Source organism: Hyla sarda, chromosome 9, assembly GCF_029499605.1.
Source record: "Hyla sarda isolate aHylSar1 chromosome 9, aHylSar1.hap1, whole genome shotgun sequence".
NCBI classification, from domain to species: domain Eukaryota; kingdom Metazoa; phylum Chordata; class Amphibia; order Anura; family Hylidae; genus Hyla; species Hyla sarda.
The window spans coordinates 156,487,533-156,506,573 of record NC_079197.1 but is presented as its reverse complement, the minus strand read 5'-3'; the positions used below and the strand labels follow the sequence as shown (position 1 = coordinate 156,506,573).

The window sequence follows — 19,041 nt, the reverse complement described above, 5'->3', positions numbered from 1 at the left end:
AATCCGCACAGCGATCATGCCTGTCTGCCTCTGAGGAGCATGTTGCCGCTGAATGCAGTGCTCCTCTGAGGGGACAGACACTATACCAGACCCGCCATCGTGCACCTATACTGTGGTGTATGTTGTAGACTCCAACGTATACAGGGGTCTCAAGTGGAGGGTGACATTCTACGTGGTGGTCCCATGTTTTATTGCTATAAGGCAAAGGTATCGGGTATCTCGTTGCTAGGCAACCCTGTGTTAGGAGTCTAGGAAAGTCGGTGACAACTTTTTTGTGTGGGGGGGGGGGGGGTGGCGGCCATCTTGGTTGTCACACAGCTATTTTAGGAAAGAGCTGGAAGGAATTGCTAATGACACATGAGGACAAGGACTTATATGTACTTATTGTTAATGCAAATTCTCAATGACAAGCGCAGTTTCTCGTGTGGTTCATGTCACAACTATAACAACTCTGAGTAACTTCTAGGCGTGTAGATTCCTCAGCCATTCCTCAGCCATGCCTCACATTATGTTCTCTATATAGTAACATGAGGGAACGCTTTCCGGTATCACTAAGGCCCCAACAGTCGGTTGTCTACGCAGACACCTGGCAGGAAAAAAGGGCGGGAACAGCCCTCTCAGGGTGTGGGACGCTGGGTGTGGTCGGTGACGTCAGCGGGAGAGGGCGGTTTCCGAGGAGTTGAAGCGGGAGGCTCCTGATTCATCGCGGATTGGCTGGCCGTCTAGGTGGGCGTGTCCTAGCCGCGGCCGCGCCTAGCCATTGGCTGGCCCCGTTGAGGTGAGTGAGTAGACGCTGTGGTGGCGGAGGACGTCCACTACGCATGCGCATTCGGCACTGATCCCAGGAGAGGAGAGGAACCCGAGGCTCTCACACACCGGAGAGACCCCCTCCTTCCCCCTCACGTTATTACTGTAGTAGAAGCCCCCCTCTGTGTTACCTGCACCCTCCCGGCTCACCATGGTGGACTATCACATGACCGGCGGCGGGGCTCCAACCGGCCTGATGCAAGATGGCAGATACATGCAGCAAGAGGATGACTGGGACCGGGACCTGCTGCTCGACCCGGCCTGGGAGAAACAGCAACGCAAGGTGAATAATACTTGTGCCCCTCATGTTACAGCGCCCCCTGTATGTGTGTCCTGGGAAGGGGGGACATATACTGTGTGTACTATGCACTGACACACTGTACCGCAGTCACCTGCAACCTGTGGCACCTTAACTGCTGTGCCCCTATCCTGCACTGAGCAAGGCATGCTGGGAGTTGTAGTTTCTTGGCACTCATGTCACTTATAGGGAACCTCCGGTGCTGCAGTGTCACCCAACCTGTTCAAAACTACAACTCCCAGCATGCTTTAGGGCCAGTCCCCATAGAGCAGTGGCTGCCAACTAGTGCGCCCCCAGCTGTTGCAGAACTACAACTTCCATCAGGCACGTTGGTTGGGGAAACACTACTATAAAGTAGTAGTTCTGTGTAACCGGTTGCATGACGTGACAATCCCATTGATTTCCTTTTTAATTGCAACTATTAAGTTGTGTCCTTGCGCACTCGTCACATGGCCACCTTGTCCCATAGTGACTGTAACCGGCGGCTGTCTAAAGCTGTAGCAAAACTACAACTCCCAGCATCCCCCTGGGAGCAGTCAGTGCATGCTCGAAGTTGTAGTTCTGAAACCACCTCTTTTTACAAATGTACAGTGCTATATGCCTGGGGGACTTAAAACTCTATCTATCCCACTATCTTGTAAGCCTCCAGCTGTTGCAAAATAAAGCATACCCGGGCATCCAAATGTTGGCCATGCTGTGAGTTGTAGTTTTGCAACAGCTGTAGGCACGCTAGATGGGGAAACACTCATCTAGATATTCTCTAAAGAAGGGTTTTCCAACCAGGGTGCCTCCAGCTGTTGCAAAACTACAATTCCCAGCATGCTCGGACAGCCTTCGGCTGTCCGGGCATGCTGGGAGTTGTAGTTTTGCAACAGCTGGAGGCGCCCTGGTTGGAAAACACATCCTTTATTTTTTTCCCCTTATATAAATACACTTCCGGCTGCCAAAAGCATTAAAAGGGGTTATCCCAAAAATATAATGTATCGCTACAGATGAGTAAACTGGTTAGAACACACTGGAATTTGTCCGAGTTCCACATGAAAATCGGATTTGTTTGAATCTGAACTTTTTGTGGTTCGTTTCGGATCATGGCTGCTCCTGTACCCTGGGTGGCCCTAAGGGTAAGGGGTGGTGCTGTATACATTGCCTCTTCTCCTTACTACATTCTCTGGGCAGCAGATTAGTGTACTGCCTTTTAAAAGGAGTCCCTGCTCCTTTACCTAAATTGCATGGAAAATCACAGGGCATTTAAAGGGGTACTCCAGTGGAAAACAAATTATTTTTTTTTATTTTTTATTTTTTAAATCAACTGGTGCTAGAAAGTTAAACAGATTTGTAAATTACTTCTATTAAAAAATTGTATTCCTTCCAGTACTTATCAGCGGCTGTATGCTCCACAGGAAGTTATTTTCTTTTTGGATTTAATTTCTGTCTGACCACAGTGCTCTCTGCTGACACCGCTGTCCATGTCAGAAATTGTCCAGAGCAGGAGAGGTTTGCAATTGGGATTTGTTCCTGCTCGGGACAGTTCCTGACATGGACAGAGGTGTCAGCAGAGAGCACTGTGGTCAGTCAGAAAAGACATTCAAAAAGAAAAGAACTTCCTCTGTAGTTTACAGCAGCTGATTAATACTGGAAGGATTAAGATTTTTAAATAGAAGTAATTTACAAATCTGTTTCACTTTCTGGCACCAGTTGATTTAAAAAAAAAAAAAATTCTTTCACCGGAGTACCCCTTTAAAAAAGTCAATGTGAGATGATTGACCTTGCATTACAAATGGCCGTGTCTGAATCTCAAGGAGCTCTGGTCGATTTATCTTTAGAAAAATAAGAAGTTCTGAAGTGCTCAGATGACTTGGAAAGGTCACTTTTCCAGGGAATCGAAGCACTTGGAAAGTTGGACTACTTCTAGATGGAACAAATTTAAAGGGGTACTCCGGTGGAAAACTTTTTTTTTTTTTTATTGTTTTAAATCAACTGGTGCCAGGAAAGTTAAACAGATTTGTAAATTACTTCCATTAAAAAATCTTAATACTTCCAGTACTTATTAGCGGCTGTATACTACAGAGGAAATTCTTTTCTTTTTGGGTTTCTTTTCTGTCACGAACACAGTGCTCTCGGCAGGAACTGTCCAGAGCAGGAGAAAATCCCCATAGCAAACATATGCTCTGCTCTGAGCAATTCCTGACATGGCCAGAGGTGTCAGCAGAGAGAACTGTGGACAATACAGAAAAGAAATCCCAAAAGAAAAGAATTTCCTCTGTAGTATACAGCAGCTAATAAGTACTGTAAGGATTAAGAATTTTTTAATAGAAGTAATTTACAAATCTGTTTAACTTAATGGCATCAGTTGATATAAAAATTAAATGAAAAATAAATACATTTTCCACCGGAGTACCCCTTTAAACACTGCTGCTTGAGATTCAGGTTGACCATAATTTAAGTATCCGATCCCTGAGGGTCCAGCGGTCTTTGACAATGGGGGTTACTCTGACTTGCAAGTAAACAGAGCAGTGGTCAAGCGGATACGCTGCTGTTGAATGTACTTACGACACTTACGAGACTTCTGATAAGGAATTGGATTCCCGGAAGAAGATTGAACATGTTCAATCTTCTGGTGGAATCGGCCAGTGAAGTGCTGTCTGTCAGAGGGACAGCCCCGATTCCCGACGACATGGATTCACCATGGAAAATTCTCGCTGAATTTTCTAAGTGTGCACGGACCCTATCAGTCAGGGGTTGACATGAAGTGTAAACTTTAGGTGCCAGTTCGGTTTAAATGCCTGGTAGTAAACATAAATGGAGAACACTAGAGATGAGCGAACTTACAGTAAATTCGATTCGTCACAAACTTCTCGGCTCGGCAGTTGATGACTTATCCTGTGTAAATTAGTTCAGCCTTCAGGTGAGCCGAGAAGTTTGTGATGAATCGAATTTACTGTAAGTTCGCTCATCTCTAGAGAACACCTCCAAAAGATGTCTGTAAATAAGATCTTATATAGAACTTCTGTATAGATCGTATTCTGTCCCCTAGAGGGGGAAACTTTTTTATTATTTTTTTTATCTCTTTGCACCAACAATTTTGTCCTTACTTGAGCTAATCTTGCATATTGCTACTCTTTCTGCCACACTGTTACCTTTCATTTGTGCCTTCTTGGTGTAATACATTTATGTTACATGTTATGTCAAATGTATCAGCTGATGAGCTCTGTACTGTTCTGTTAGGAGAACTGACAGCTGCAGACAATTGCCAGGACACTAAACAAATGGAAGATCCCTTCGGCAAGTTTATCGGCGCTCGCTTTTTTTATTTTTATTTTAAATCCTGTGGTATAGTGCTGGCTGTGCACAATGCTTTGCTAAAGCACCTGAGGAGCAGGGAGGCGCCAGCCATTCGTTGCACAACTTTTGTTTGTACGTTCTGTAGGGATGGTGATTTCTGCAGCCCTATATCTGTACTTGTATTTACTCAGCTATTCTATACCTTTTCCTTTGGAGGGCACATAAGTTGCTCACCGGTCTGTACGGGGTGGGGGGGTGGTTTAGACTTGTTGGGAGGGTATAGAAGAACGCTAGGGGGCTTGACAGGGTGTCCCGTGTACTGGAGGGTGTGGCGACAGATCAGCGAGACATCAATGAGAGTCACGCGTATAAAATACAGATATATTGTAACTTTTAACAGAGCTGTAGGGTTGTCCCCTAATCCTTGGGTGGGAGTTGGGAATTATTTCCAAGCTGTCAGTTGTGACGCTGGGCAATGAGATTAGCGTGTCCTTTAATAAAACAATACGACGGGATACAACCATACTCTGTAATGCTTTGAAATCTGGGCTGAGCAATGTAAATACATGAAATATTATTCTTTTAGTAGGTAGGTTGTAGATAATCCTATATATATATATGTATATATATATATATATATATATATATATATATATATATATATATATATATAATTTTTTTTTTTTTAGAACTCTGCAACCCATCTCACCAGCATATGCTGGGCGTACTGGGATGACATTAGTAGAGCAATGGTCGGCACTATCTGAAAAAGTGGTGGTGCACGAGGAAAGGAGTATTGTAATATAATAAAGGAGGTCCCAGCACTCACCGATGCAAGCAAATGGTATTTATTGTATATCCAAGTCACAGGACGCATTTCGGCACTAGTGCCGAAACGCGTCCTGTGACTTGGATATACAATAAATACCATTTGCTTGCATTGGTGAGTGCTACTGGGATGACAGACTGAAAGGGGGATTTATTTATTAAAACTAGAGATGAGCGAACTTACAGTAAATTCGATTCGTCACGAACTTCTCGGCTTGGCAGTTGATGACTTATCCTGCATAAATTAAATCATCAACTGCCGAGCCGAGAAGTTGGTGACTAATCGAATTTACTGTAAGTTCGCTCATCTCTAATTAAAACCTGTGTAGAAGAATAGTGCCGCAATTGCCCATAGCAACCATTCACATTGCTTCTCTATTTTTAATGGACCTTTGAAAAATAGGACACAATCTGGTTGCTATGGGCAACTGGTTACATTTTGATATCTTGTCCATAGTCCCTTGGGCAGTGTTTTCCAACCTGTCTGCCTCCAGGTATTGCAAAACTACAACTCCCAGCATGTCCGGACAGCCTTTGGCTGTCCGGACATGCTGGGAGTTGTAGTTTTGCAACGGTTTAAAAACACTCCTCTAAGCTGTGAAGTACAGGCTGCTTTAAAGGGGTACTCCAGTGGAAATTTTTTTTTTCTCCAAATCAACTGTTTCCAAAAAAGTTAAACAGATTTGTAAATTACTTCTATTTAAAAAAATCTTAAACCTTCCAGTACTTATCAGCTGATGTATACTAGAGAGGAAGTTAACTAGTTCTCTTCTGTCTGACCACAGTGCTCTCTAACACCTGTCCACAGCAGGAGAAGTTTGCTATGGGAATTTTCTCCTACTCTGGACAGTTCCTAAAATGGACAGAGGTGTCAGCAGAGAGCACTGTGGTCAGACAGAAAATAACAACTCAACTTCCTCTGTAGTATACGGCAACTAAGTACTGGAAGGAGTAAGGTGTTTTAATAGAAGTAATTTACAAATCTGTTTAACTTTCTGGAGCCAATTGATATGAAAAACAAATTGCTTTCCACTGGAGTACCCCTTTAAAACGCTACTGTCATGAGGTTTTTAGCCCCCCTGACTACTACAATGCAGGGCGGTGGCGCACGCATGTCAGGAGAGGCGCATGCGCTGTGTCTTACTACACAGCGATCCCAGTGCTGAAAGGAGAGGATAGGGGTGGCGGCGGCAGGGCTTTGCGAACCCCAAGCCACACCTATCCGACTGTGTCTGACCACTGGATAAATGTATTTTTATAAGTTATAAAAGGAGGAAAACCCATAGAGGTATGGTTACATTCACATTATGGACATCTGTAACAACTGTAGTAGTCTGGGGGGCTTAAAATCTCATGACAGTTGCGCTTTAAAGGGGTAGTCCAGTGGTGAAAAACTTATCCCCTATCCTAAGGATAGGGGATAAGTTTGAGATCGCAGGGGGTCCGACCGCTTTGGCCCCCCTGCGATCTCTCTGTACGGGGGCCAGGCTCTCCGGCCAGATAGCAGGTGTCAACCCCCGCACGAAGCGACGGCTGACACGCCCCCTCAATACATCTCTATGGCAGAGACGGAGATTGGCGAAGTCAGCACTTCGGCTCTGCCATAGAGTTGTATTGAGGGGGTGGGTCGGCCGCCGCTTCGTGCGGGGGTCGACACGCCCCCTTCGCGCGGGCTGTCGGGGCCCCGTACAGGAGATCGTCGGGGGGGCCCCAGTGGTCGGACCCCCCGCGATCTGCAACTTATCCCCTATCCTTAGGATAGGGGATAAGTTGTTCACTACTGGACTACTCCTTTTAAGCTGCTTTTGAGGCCGGCTCTTGGCTTGTGGGGGGGGGAAGCTGCATTTGTACAGGTGACACTTGTCCCGTTGTTAGGGAAAGGTAAATGTGCACAGGGTATTTTCAGCTGAATAAACAGGACTCATGACTGAATATTCTGTATATAATTTCCTTTTAATGCTCTGACTTCTGTGGTCAAGGGCTGTGCCGGCTGTGCAGTGCATGCACAATTGTGTCCCTTTTCTTGTCTTTTTTTTCTTCAAGCCAATGAACAGTTTAGTGTCCTCAAACCTGGTTTGCCAGTTGTAAGTGAAACCAATGACCTATTAACAGAGAGCCTGGAAATCTTTCATGTTTGTGCTTTAAATCCTCCCCCCCTCCCCTGGCAGGGATCAGTCGTCCTCATGTCTCAAAGACCTCTTTTATGGGGACTCTCCACAAGTGAAGCATAGTTGCCTTTTTTTTGTGGCACACAATGACCACAGATAAGAAGGGCGCTCACTGTTCACATGCTGACCTGAGTTCTCACATATTTTTCTTTTTCTTTAAGGTTCCTGTCCTCATGGATTAGTAACATGCAGGATTGTTTGTCTCGGGAATAAAGGCCTAGGATCACTTTCCAGGGGCCTCCTGTTATTGAAAGCATTTAACCCTGTGCTGGTCCACACCTGTTCACCTGTACGACCTTTACAGCAGCATTGGGCACATTCCTGTAGACCAGTGGGCCCCAACTTGTGGCTCTCCAGCTGTTTTAAAACTACAACTCCCACGATGCCATGCTCTGTCCAGCTGCTGCAAAACTACACTTCTCTGAAAGTCCTGACAGGTCATGGTGGGGGTTGTAGTTTTAAACAGCTGGAGAACCATGATTGTAACTGCAGCTGCAGACACAAGTTGGGGCCCATTGATCTAAAGCAGTGTTTCCCAACCAGTGGGCCTCCAGCTGCTGCAAAACTACAATTCCCAGCAAGCCCGGAGGCACACTTGTTGGGAAACGCTGCTGTAGATCAGTATGCCCCAACATGGACCTCTCCAGCTGCAGTTCCCACCATGATGGGAGTTGTAGTTTTGCTACGTTTAAGGGACACCACTGTAGACTCTGGCAGCCTGGTTACAATTGTGAAGTTATGACTATGGAGACTTGAAAGAGACGATCTAGAGCAGTGTCTTCTGACCAGCGTGCCTTCAGCTGTTGCAAATCTACAACTCCTAGCATGACACCCAAGGGTTGTCGGGGTATGCTGGAAGTTGTAGTTTTGCAACAGCTGAAGGTACACGGGATGGGGAAACATTGAAAATGAAGTTGGCAAAGACTAGATTAATGTTGGTTTGACAACCCACTTAGGATTCCTATCTTTTAGACTAGGTCCACACTACGGAATTTCCGCCTGCAATTCCGCTTTGGAATTGCAGGCAGAAATTCCTCTTACTAAAACGTATAGTATAGAGAATGGGTTTCCGTTCACAAATTCTCACCTAGGAATTTGTGAACGGAAAATCCGCTTGAAAATTTCCGCCTGAAGAATGGCGGAAATACTCGCGGAACACATTGCAGTCTATTGGAGACTGCAGTGTTCGTGCGGTCGTAGCGCCGACTGAATCAGTCGGCGCTGGCCGCACTCGGAATCTCCGGGCGGAAATTTTCTAACCTCGAGATTCCGCAGTGTGAACCTAGCCTAATTCTGAGCTTAACACTAGAGGACTTCAGTTTCACCCATTGTAAACAGCTCACTGCTTAGATGTCCATTTATTTCAACAAGTGCTTCTCAGTTGCAGGCTCTCTTTACCACATTGTTTCCCAGCCAGAGTGCCTCCAGCTGTTGCAAAACTACAAATCCCAGCATGCCTGGACAGCCGTTGGCTGTCCGGGCATGCTGGGAGTTGTAGTTTTGCAACAGCTGGAGGCATGCTAGTTGGGAAACACTGCTTTACTATATTGCTGGGCACAATTTAAAGGTGTGTAGCACCAGAACATTCGCCCCCTTGACCAGTTTTATTCATGACTGCCGGAAATGTCATCTGCACATACCACAGTGCAGGTTGTGCTGTGGACTTGTACTTTTAACCTTCTAGCTCTTTAATCATTAACAGGTTTCATCATGGCCCTGTCAGTAGAGAATAGGTCAATCAGTCTTTTGCCAACTTGTGCAAGCAGGAATGGCTTAACTCTTGACCAGCTCGGCAGATGATGATGATGATGATGATGATTCCCTGTTTGCTTTGGATTTGTGCAACCATGATGATTTTTCTTTTCTTTGCCCAGTCTCTCACGTGACTTTCTATTTATGAATCTGTAATGGGACCAGAATCAGATAAGTTCGTGGAGTGAGTCACCAGACTCAATATGACACTTATTACAAGCACTATAGTACGCTTAAAAGGGAACCTGTTGTAAAGCTATGGGACCCTTAAAGGGGTACTCCGCCCCTGGCATCTTATCCCCTATCCAAAGGATAGGGTATAAGATGTTAGATTGCCGCTGCTGGGGACCCCGGGGATCGCCGCTGCGCCACCTCGCCATCATTACTTCACAGAGCGAGTTCGGAGAGCGGCCGGAGTAGCGTGACGTCATGGCTCCGCCCCTCATGACATCACGGCCAGTCCCCTTAATGCAAGTCTATGGCAGGGGGCGTGACGACCGCCACGCCCCCTCCCATAGACTTGTATTGACGGGGGAGGGCCGTGACGTCACGAGGGGCGGCGCCGTGATGTAATGATGACTATCTCGCTCTGCGCAGTAATGATAGCGGGACCCCGGCAATCTGACATCTTATCCCCTATCCTTTGGATAGGGGGATAAGATGTCTAGGGGTGGAGTACCCCTTTAAAGGGGAACTCTGGAGGGAAATAGGTTTTCAAATAAACTGGTGCCAGAAAGTTATACAGATTTGTACATTACTTCTATTTAAACATCTTAATCCTTCCAGTACTTATCAGCTTCTGTATGCACCAGAGGAAGTTGTGTAGTTCTTTCCAGTCTGACCACAATGCTCTCTGCTGACACCTCTGTCCGTGTCAAGCTGTCTAGCGCAGGAGAGATTTGCTATGGGGATTTGCTCTTGCTCTGGACAGTTCCTGGCACGGTCAAGGGTGTCAACAGAGAGCACTGTGGTCAGACTGGAAAGAACTACACAACTTCCTCTGGAGCATACAGTAGCTAATAAGTACTGGAAGGATTAAGATTGTTAAATAGAAGTAATTTACTAATCTTTAACTTTGGCACCAATTGATTTGAAAACTTTTTTTTTTTCCCCCTCTGAAGTACCTCTTTGAGGCTCCTTTCACACTATATATATATATATATATATATATATATATATATATATATATATATATATATATATATATATATATATATTCATCCGTTTTAAAGACCCTTTATAATGTTCCAATATGAAAACCCTTAAAATCGTCCGTTACAAAATCCCATGATAGTCTATGGGATTTTTACATTACATAGCCCATTATTATTAACAGACGTTATTTTGTGATGGGAGAAGGTAATGCGAGAAATAGTGCATGCACTATTTCTCCCGTTCTTTCTTCCGTCACAAAGTAACGTCTGTTATCAATAACTGGCTATGACAGGTTAAAACGGGTAATGTAAAAATCCCATAGACTATAATGGGATTTTGTAATGGACGATTTTAAGGGTTTTCCTAACAGAACGTTATAACGGGTCTTTAAACAGTTTAAATTATAGTGTGAAATGGTCCTCACTGTAATGCGGGTTCCCTTTAAGGTGTGGATGCCTATATTGGAGAACAAAGTTAATGGAGCCCATTAAAGGGGTTCTCCGCCCCTAGACATCTTATCCCCTATCCAAAGGATAGGGTATAAGATGTCAGATCGCGGGGGTGCCGCTGCTGGGGACCCCCAGGATCTCTGCTGCAGGACCCACCTGTTGGAGCTTCCGCAAACGCTGGAGGCTTCGGCTCCCGACCACGGTGACGTGAGATAGTGACATCATGACTCCGCCCCGTGTGACATCACGTCCCGCCCCCTCCCATAGACTTGCATTGAGGGGGCGGGATGTGACATCACACGGGGCGGAGTCGTGATGTCACTATCTCAGGTCACCGTGGTCATGAGGCTTTAGGATGAGAGCCTCCAGCGCTGCCAGAAGCCGCAACAGGTGGGTCCTGCAGCCGAGATCCCAGGGATCCCCAGCGGCGGCACCCCCGCGATCTGACATCTTCTCCCCTATCCTTTCGATAGGGGATAAGATGTCTAGGGGCGGAGTACCTCTTTAAGCCTTAGTATTACATCCTACTATTCAGTAGTTTCATCTGTTAACTCATGTTGGTGACTGTTAGCTATGCAACCTCAATAGTTCCCTGTGAGGTAACAGTTTGTGCCAAAAATGTTTTGGAATTCTTGCAACCGTCACAAGTAAAGCTGGCCAAATGTTTGATATCTTCTGGTCAGCTATGTCTCATAAGCCCTCTATACACCCTCCAGCGAGTGTTTTGTGTTCTGAATTGGGGAGGGATATGCCTCTGTCAGACTCTTCTGTGATGTTACTGTATCCAAAAGCTGCTGTGGAGCACTAGCAAAAAACTTAAAAAGTAAAATACCCCCCCTTTTATTTTTTTAAAGATTATTCTGCTCTAAAATATGCATATGCTAGGCATCTCCTACCTTGTAACATTGCATATCTCCATCATTTGTGTGGGTGAAGTGATTAGTGACCATTTAGTGATTCTAAATGGTGATTGGATTGAATGGTTGTCGGCCCAATGGGGGTATCTGTTGCACAGGGGACACAGATTGGGTTTACCGTCACAAAATTGTAAGGGTGACCCCACATCTTAAATGGGTGTGCCAACAGCTGTTCCTTAACCCCCCCCCCCTTCTTTAGTTCAGACATCCATGTCTTATGTCTGCTGATGGGGAATGATAGAATACCCACCAAAGATCTCAGATGGCCATGTATATAAAATATATATTGGATATAATGGTGTCCATGGTTTCTGGGCTTTTAATGACTAGCTAAATATTGGACACACTAATTCCCTAGGTAAGGTATGCCCATTTTGTGGTATGTACGTGCGTGTTAATGTTGCTGGAGTAATACAGCCTGTTACCCAGAAAACCACCCTAGGGAGGTAACCAGTAGCCTGAAAATAGATTGTGCTGGAAAGTTGCTTGCTCATAATGTGTCCTTTGTGTTCCTCCTATTGGCAGCTATAGTAATATGAACATCTGTGGAGCAGGCTTAGGTGTGTACACAGGACGCCATGTCCTCAAAAGCTTGCAGTCTATAAGTACTCCCCCCCCCCCCCCCCTTTGCATACAATGTTGTGCTTCTATCGAGGTGTTCGGAGCAGATCTTAATTTACTGCTGCAAAAGGCCAAGTTTTCCTGTGGTTTTTGCTGCTTCGTTCCCTCGGGTTGCTGCACAGGAATCTCAGCTATGCACTCTTTTAAACAGCCAAGCAGAAAATGTGTGCGCCCTTTGCTTGTTTTCCCAAACTTCTACAAACCAGATATGCACACTGTGCCAATAAAGATGCATTTCTATTTTCTATCAGAGATCCAAACTCGCGGCCTTTTTATCACTATAATTAGCATTTCCCAGACTGAGGAGAAGAGGGAAAAGGAACGTCTTGCTGGAGCCCCCTCAGTCCCTGCTCCCACAAACCTGGCTGCTACCAGCTTTTTCCTTTCTGTTATTGCTGTTGGTGTAATATTGGTGTTTGCTCCAACTTGTGGCTGGACATGCGCCAGCGTAGAAACACAAGATGCATTTGAAGGCTGTATTGTGTTAATGGCCCCGGCTGGAGCCAGAAGGATGTAGTGGAAGGGGGGTTTGCTTGGACCACTGTAAAGAGGGATTCCTGACTACCATTTATACAAACATTCCTTTCGGAAAAAACCAAGCCTTATGCTTTTGAGGTTATGCCACCACCCCAGGTTTATGTGCTTCTGTTGTGTGTATAGTAGACGTTAGTAGTCTTTGTTTGATAGGGTGTCAATAAATACTCTTTACTAAGTCATGTCTGTACCTTATGGAAGAAGGCAAAGCAGATTTTGGACAAGTTTATACAAAATCAGTAGCTTAGGCAATTTGGACACAAGAGTTTACAAAATACCTGGGTCTTTTAAGGACAATATAATTCATCATTAGTGAATGTTCACACTACGAAATCTCGGAGATTCCATCTGGCGGCCCTGCACTGTCACCATTGACGGCAATGCAGGTGCATGTGTAATTCCACCGAATGAACATGTTCATTCTTTCGACGGATCAACATTAGCGGCGGGATTCTTCAGCGCTGTGAACCAGTCCACGATAGACCCATGCACAACAATACAAAGGTTTACACCGAGGAATTCCAGAGCACGGTTTTCTTACAAACTTATATAAGGGCTTGTTATTTGCACCTCCAATTGTACTTCGTAATGACATCATTGTTTCTACCTCAAAATCTACCAAAAAAGGATTTGAGAGTCGAAATTGAAGAATCCTGCTACTTTGCTTATTTTGGGGGCACAGTGCACTGTCTTTAGTAAAGACATGATTATCTTTTCTCTGTAGGTCAATACAATAAGGTACTCGCTATATACGATTTAAAACTTTTTGCACAAAAATTTTTATGCTCCTAAAATTGTCCTTCTGACCCCTATTACTCCTATTTGTTCTGTATCAGTCAATGTATGAGGGCTAATTTTTTGCTCCAAGATCTGTATTTTTATTTATTAGAACCATTTTGTTTAGATGGGACTCTTTTGATTGATAAAAATGTTTTTTTTTTCTGCTTTTTGAAGTGAAACAAATCAGCAATTCTGGGCTGTGGTCTTTTTATGTTTACGCCCCAGACTGTGTGCAGTTTTGTTTACTTTGTTTTTATAGTTCAGCCATTTTGCACCATGGTTTTTTGTTTACATGATTTAAAATGATACATTTTATTTGCTATTTTATAATATTTAGATTGTGTACACTGAACAATGCTATGCCATAGTACAACATTGATTAGTATTATCGTCACTCCATTGCTACAGGTTGCTGAGGCTGCCTGTAGTAAAGCAGCACCAATCGCATGGACAGAAGGAGGGTAGGGCTATGTTTACATTACGGAATGTCCACACAGAAAATATCTGTGGATCTTCTGCAGGCGCTAGGACTGCACAGAAATGCGCTGTCTCAGACAACTAAGCATTCCGTGTGGAGTTCAGACGCGGAAAACTGAATTTCAGTGCCGGAAACATCTGGCACAGAAATTCCGCCATGCACACTTCGCAGCAAAATCCTGTTGAATTCAACTAGACTCTGTTGCAGCGGAAATCGGCATGGAAATTCCGGCGTGTGAACAAGGCCTAAGACCTTTGTCTGTGCTATCAAGAACTGTCCAGAGCAGGAGAAAATCCCTATAGCAAAACCTATGCTGCTCTGGACAGTTCCTGATACGGGGCAGAGGTGTCAGCAGTGAGCACTGTGGACAAGACCAAAAATAAAAATAATTTCCTTTGTAACATACAGCTGCTAATAAGTGCTGGAAGGGTTAAGATTTTTTAATAGAAGTAATTTACAAATCTGTTTAACTTTCTGGCACCAGTTGATTTAAAAAAAATAAAAAATAAAAAAAAACTCACTGTTGGCTCTGGCGAACAGGTCCCTCAATCCTCCTGTTTGAATATTCAGTGTGTAATATTGTAATGTCTAAAACTTGTCTTTATTTGTACACTTAAAATTGTAAAGTGCTGTATAATCTGTCGGTGTTATATAAATTAATTGCTATAAGAAAAAAATTGAAGTGATAGGTAGTTAAGTATGTGTTTACAGTGTAAGGGTACGTTCACACGCGCAGATTTTTTAGCCGGTTTTCCGCTGCGTATTTGAAAGTGGGCGGGCTCTTCTCGGCTGTCCGCAGCAGATTTTCTGTGGTGGAATTTACGCTGCGGAAAATCCGCCACAGTCCCTACTGACTTCAATGGGGCTTGCAGCGGATTTTCCGCAGTTTACATTCTGCCACGTAAAATCTGCTGCGGACAGCCGAGAAGAGCCCGCCCACTTTCAAATACGCAGCGGAAAACCCGCTAAGAAATCCGCGCTTGTGAACGTACCCTAATTCTTCCTTTGCTACCAGCTTCTTAGGTTTCTTTGGGCAGTGTACTACCAAGCAACACATATTCCCCTCTGTATATAAGCAGGGGCATTTAAAGGGGGTACTCCGCCCCTAGACATCTTATGCCCTATCCAAAAGGATAGGGGATAAGATGTCAGATCGTCGGGGTCCCGCTTCTGGGGACCCCCGCAATATAGCAAGCAGCACCCACCTGTAACTGCTTCCGGAAGTGCTGGAGGATCTCAGGCTAATTCCTCCCGACCAAGGGGAGGGAAGAACGTGATGTCACGACTCCGCCCCCGTGTGACATCACGCCTCGCCCCCTCAATGCAAGTCTATGGGAGGGGGCGTGACGTCACGATGGTCCATCCCCGTGGTCGGGAGGAATTAGCCTGAAATCCTCCAGCGCTTCCGGAAGCAGTTTCAAGTGGGTGCTTCTTGCTATATTGCGGGGGTCCCCGGCAATCTAAAATCTTATCCCCTATCCTTTTGGATAGGGGATAAGATGTCTAGGGGCGGAGTACCCCTTTAATGAACAGGTTAAGCTGCCTTGTATCGAATGTTGTCAGGTAGGACTAGCTTAGCCGGTCAGTCTTATTGTCAGGATCCCGCCTGTCTGCACCCAGCAATTACATCTTAGTGGTTTTACTATGAGAAATAGCAGATTTCCATGTTGGGTAACCTCTGTCCTTGTAACCTATGTTTTCCTATAAGATGTCACCACAGCTCCTCTGCATTGTGGGTACCACTGCCAGGCAGCAGTTTTGCAAGAGGAAATGTAGAAATTGCCGGCGTTCCTGTATAAGTCTTCCTGACCTTGTCCCCTTTTTATTTATTTTTTGTATTGATGCAGTGAGCAAAACATTGTGCCGTCCTGCAGAGGCCACAAAATGAGCTTAATCCCTTTAAGAAAAGGGGGTAGGGCAGTGTTTCCCAACCAGGGTGCCTTCAGTTGTTGCAAAACTACAACTCCCAGCATGCCCGGACAGCCGAAGGCTGTCCGGGCATGCTGGGAGTTGTAGTTTTGCAACAACTGGAGGTACTCTGGTTGGGAAACACTGCAGTAACGGCATGCTGGGAATTGTAGTTTTGCCACAGCTGTAGGCACCCTGGTTGGGGGAAACACTGCAGTAACGGCATGCTGGGAATTGTAGTTTTGCCACAGCTGTAGGCACCCTGGTTGGGGGAAACACTGCAGTAACGGCATGCTGGGAATTGTAGTTTTGCAACAGCTGTAGGCACCCTGGTTGGGGGAAACACTGCAGTAACGGCATGCTGGGAATTGTAGTTTAGCAACAGCTGTAGGCACCCTGGTTGGGGAAACACTGCAGTAACGGCATGCTGGGAATTGTAGTTTTGCAACAACTGGAGGCACCCTGGTTGGGGAAACACTGCAGTAACGGCATGCTGGGAATTGTAGTTTTGCAACAGCTGTAGGCACCCTGGTTGGGGAAACACTGCAGTAACGGCATGCTGGGAATTGTAGCTTTGCAACAGCTGTAGGCACCCTGATTGGTAAACACTGGGGTAGGGAGTGTGGCTGGGTGCAGTGGCAAAGGATGAATGTGTAAGTAGTACATCACAGCACACACACTTTCCAGGGTGTGGCACGTCGGGGAGTAGATGCAGTGAGTCTGGACTTATAGTGGCTCCTTCACACTCACATGTGACTTGTAAACTAAATTTCTCTCCTGACACTTCTAATTTTCACTTAAGTAATAAAACCCTGAGATGTGAGTCAGTGTTTTCAGTCTCTTATATTTAAAGAGGGAGGGTAGAGACCCATATGATGTCAGACCCTGCTTTACAATATTTATTGGGGGAGTTTTTATTTATTTATGTTTTTTGTATACATTGTTGGCATTTGTGGGTCATAAAACGTGCGTTGCTTTTGATGTCCCAGTATAGACACTTTTAATTAAAATTGAAATGTAGACTGCGCCCCTCCCATGGCCAGATCCCTTCAGCTTACTCTCACTTTATGTCTAATGAGAGAGATTTCTGTCTCGCACACATTATGATTAGACGGTTTCCAATTTGCAGCGCAGAAACTTGCAGTCGTTTTTTTTGTTCTGTCTCAGATCTGTGAAACCTCAATTAAAGTCCAAATCCCCCCCCCACCCCCCTCCCAAGATGAAGTTCAAATTTAAGGAAGGTTCATAATGCGTTTTTAAATTTCTCTCACTGGTATCTGTTGGCATCCCACTGATAATGGTATGCCGTGGTGTACTTTGGCGGAGAGAGCAGTGGGTGCCATTTATTTTTGTGTCCCGAATGGAGTCGCCTAGTAACCCTATTTTGGCCATATGCACCGTACTCAAAAGCGCAGCAGACCCCACTTGAGGCCATGTAAAATAGTGTATATGGCCCAGACAGAATCTTTTAGTGACTATTTGTACCATTGCAATGAATAGCACCCGCTGCTGTCGGCCAAAGTATACCTGTGATGAAAACGTAAAACAGTGTGGACCTACCATAGCGCCCTCCACCCATTAGGTGCCCATACAAGATTGGGTTCCCACGAATATCCTAGTATTACAGATGAAAAAAACAGCCCAAGAACCAACCTGGTGACTCAACTGTTCTGGGTTCAGGCTGGGACTTGCATCTGTATTAGGGGGCATGTGCGCCACCTTTTTGCTATACAGTTTCGAGTTAAAAACCGTATGCATTGACTTAACATTGTAAACCGTATGTCAAACGCATCATCCGATTTAGACCATTTTGCGTCTTATATGGTTTTGTCCATTTTTTTGACCCGTACCCAAAACCGTAGTCTACCATGTTTCTTGGTCCAGGTGAAAAAACGCATTAAACCGTATACGTCTTTTTATTTTTTTTTTTTTTTTACATGGGAGTCAATGGGAACCATACAAAACCGTATGTGTGTACGGTTCCATCCGGTTTTCACCATACGGTTTTTGACTTCGCAGTTATTTTTTTTTTTTCTTGTAATTTCAATCAAACAAGTGAAACTTTATTCAAAATGGAGCGAAAAGTTAAAAACATATACTTTTTTTTTTTTTCTTAAAAAAATTCAACCGGACTTTTTTCAAACCTTATACGTTTTTTAACCGTATACAGGTTAAAATTTGTACACACGTTTTGATAGTTTAGACAGGTTTTGAGGAATCCGTATTTTGTTTTTTTTTTTATCAAAAACCTGATATGGGAACTGTATTGCAAAAACATGGTGTGCATGCACCCTTAAAGGGGTACTCCGCTCCCCAGCGTCCACAGAATTCCAATTCACAGCCGAAGGCTGTCCGGGCATGCTGGGAGTTGTAGTTTTGCAACAGCTGAAGGCACCCTGGTTGGGAAACACTGGGTTACTGAATATGAAATAGGGGTGGATTCTGCTTTCTCAATGTCGTCCTCGCTTTTACCAAGTAAGGACATGTCAGTGTTCTCAGGGCCTCTCCCTTTGTAAGACAGGTAGTGTGACTTTTTAGTTTTTTTTTTTTTCTCTTCTCTCGCGGCCCTGTGGTGCTTTCACACCTTTTACAACGTATCTATATCGCACTTACCTCACAAGTTCGGCAGACCTGTCCTCTGGACTAGAATGTGTGTGCATGTGGTGATACAAGATCATAAAAATCTCACTGCCCTGACAGACATGGCTTCATACTACCTCCTCTCACAGCTGTAGGTACATGGCCGTTCCCCAACATACTGGTATTGTGGAGTAATGGCTGCCGGCCTGTGGGGTGCATAATACTTCAGTCCTGTAGCCAAGTTCAAATTCCAGGCAGTTTCTTTCATACTAGTTAGCAGACTTATGGGTGAGTTCACACCCGGCAGGTATTTTTGCAGAATTTTTAGCAACTGACCTGTTCATCTAAAATATCCCAGGCTGGGTTCACACCACGTTTTTGCAATACAGTTCCCTTATACCTTTTCAATGTGAAAACCGTACGGAACCGTATTGAAAACCATATGCAATGACTCTCCATTGAAAACCGTATGCCAAAAGATGCA

At 44.8% G+C, this 19,041-nt stretch overlaps 2 protein-coding genes across 10 annotated transcripts in view; one reads left to right on the top strand and one right to left on the bottom strand.

The window, feature by feature from the left end:
- The window catches only part of LOC130291454 (inositol-tetrakisphosphate 1-kinase-like), a 236,600-nt gene that overhangs the window by 200,210 nt on the left and 17,349 nt on the right, over positions 1-19,041 (bottom strand). The window contains exon 1 of one of the 4 annotated variants that reach the window (XM_056540182.1): positions 506-643. The exons of 1 other annotated variant lie outside the window; for it this stretch is intronic. The gene's annotated coding sequence lies outside the window, so the exon portion shown is untranslated. 2 more of the 4 variants (XM_056540184.1, XM_056540185.1) reach the window with 2 other exon arrangements.
- LOC130291453 (alpha-actinin-4) overlaps positions 820-19,041 on the top strand; it is a 66,848-nt gene continuing 48,626 nt past the window's right edge. For all 6 annotated transcript variants that reach the window (XM_056540177.1, XM_056540175.1, XM_056540178.1 and 3 more), the window contains exon 1: positions 820-1,090. In XM_056540177.1, coding sequence (XP_056396152.1) covers positions 959-1,090 — 132 coding nt within the window. In that variant the 5' untranslated portion in view covers positions 820-958. The remainder of the gene's footprint in view (positions 1,091-19,041) is intronic.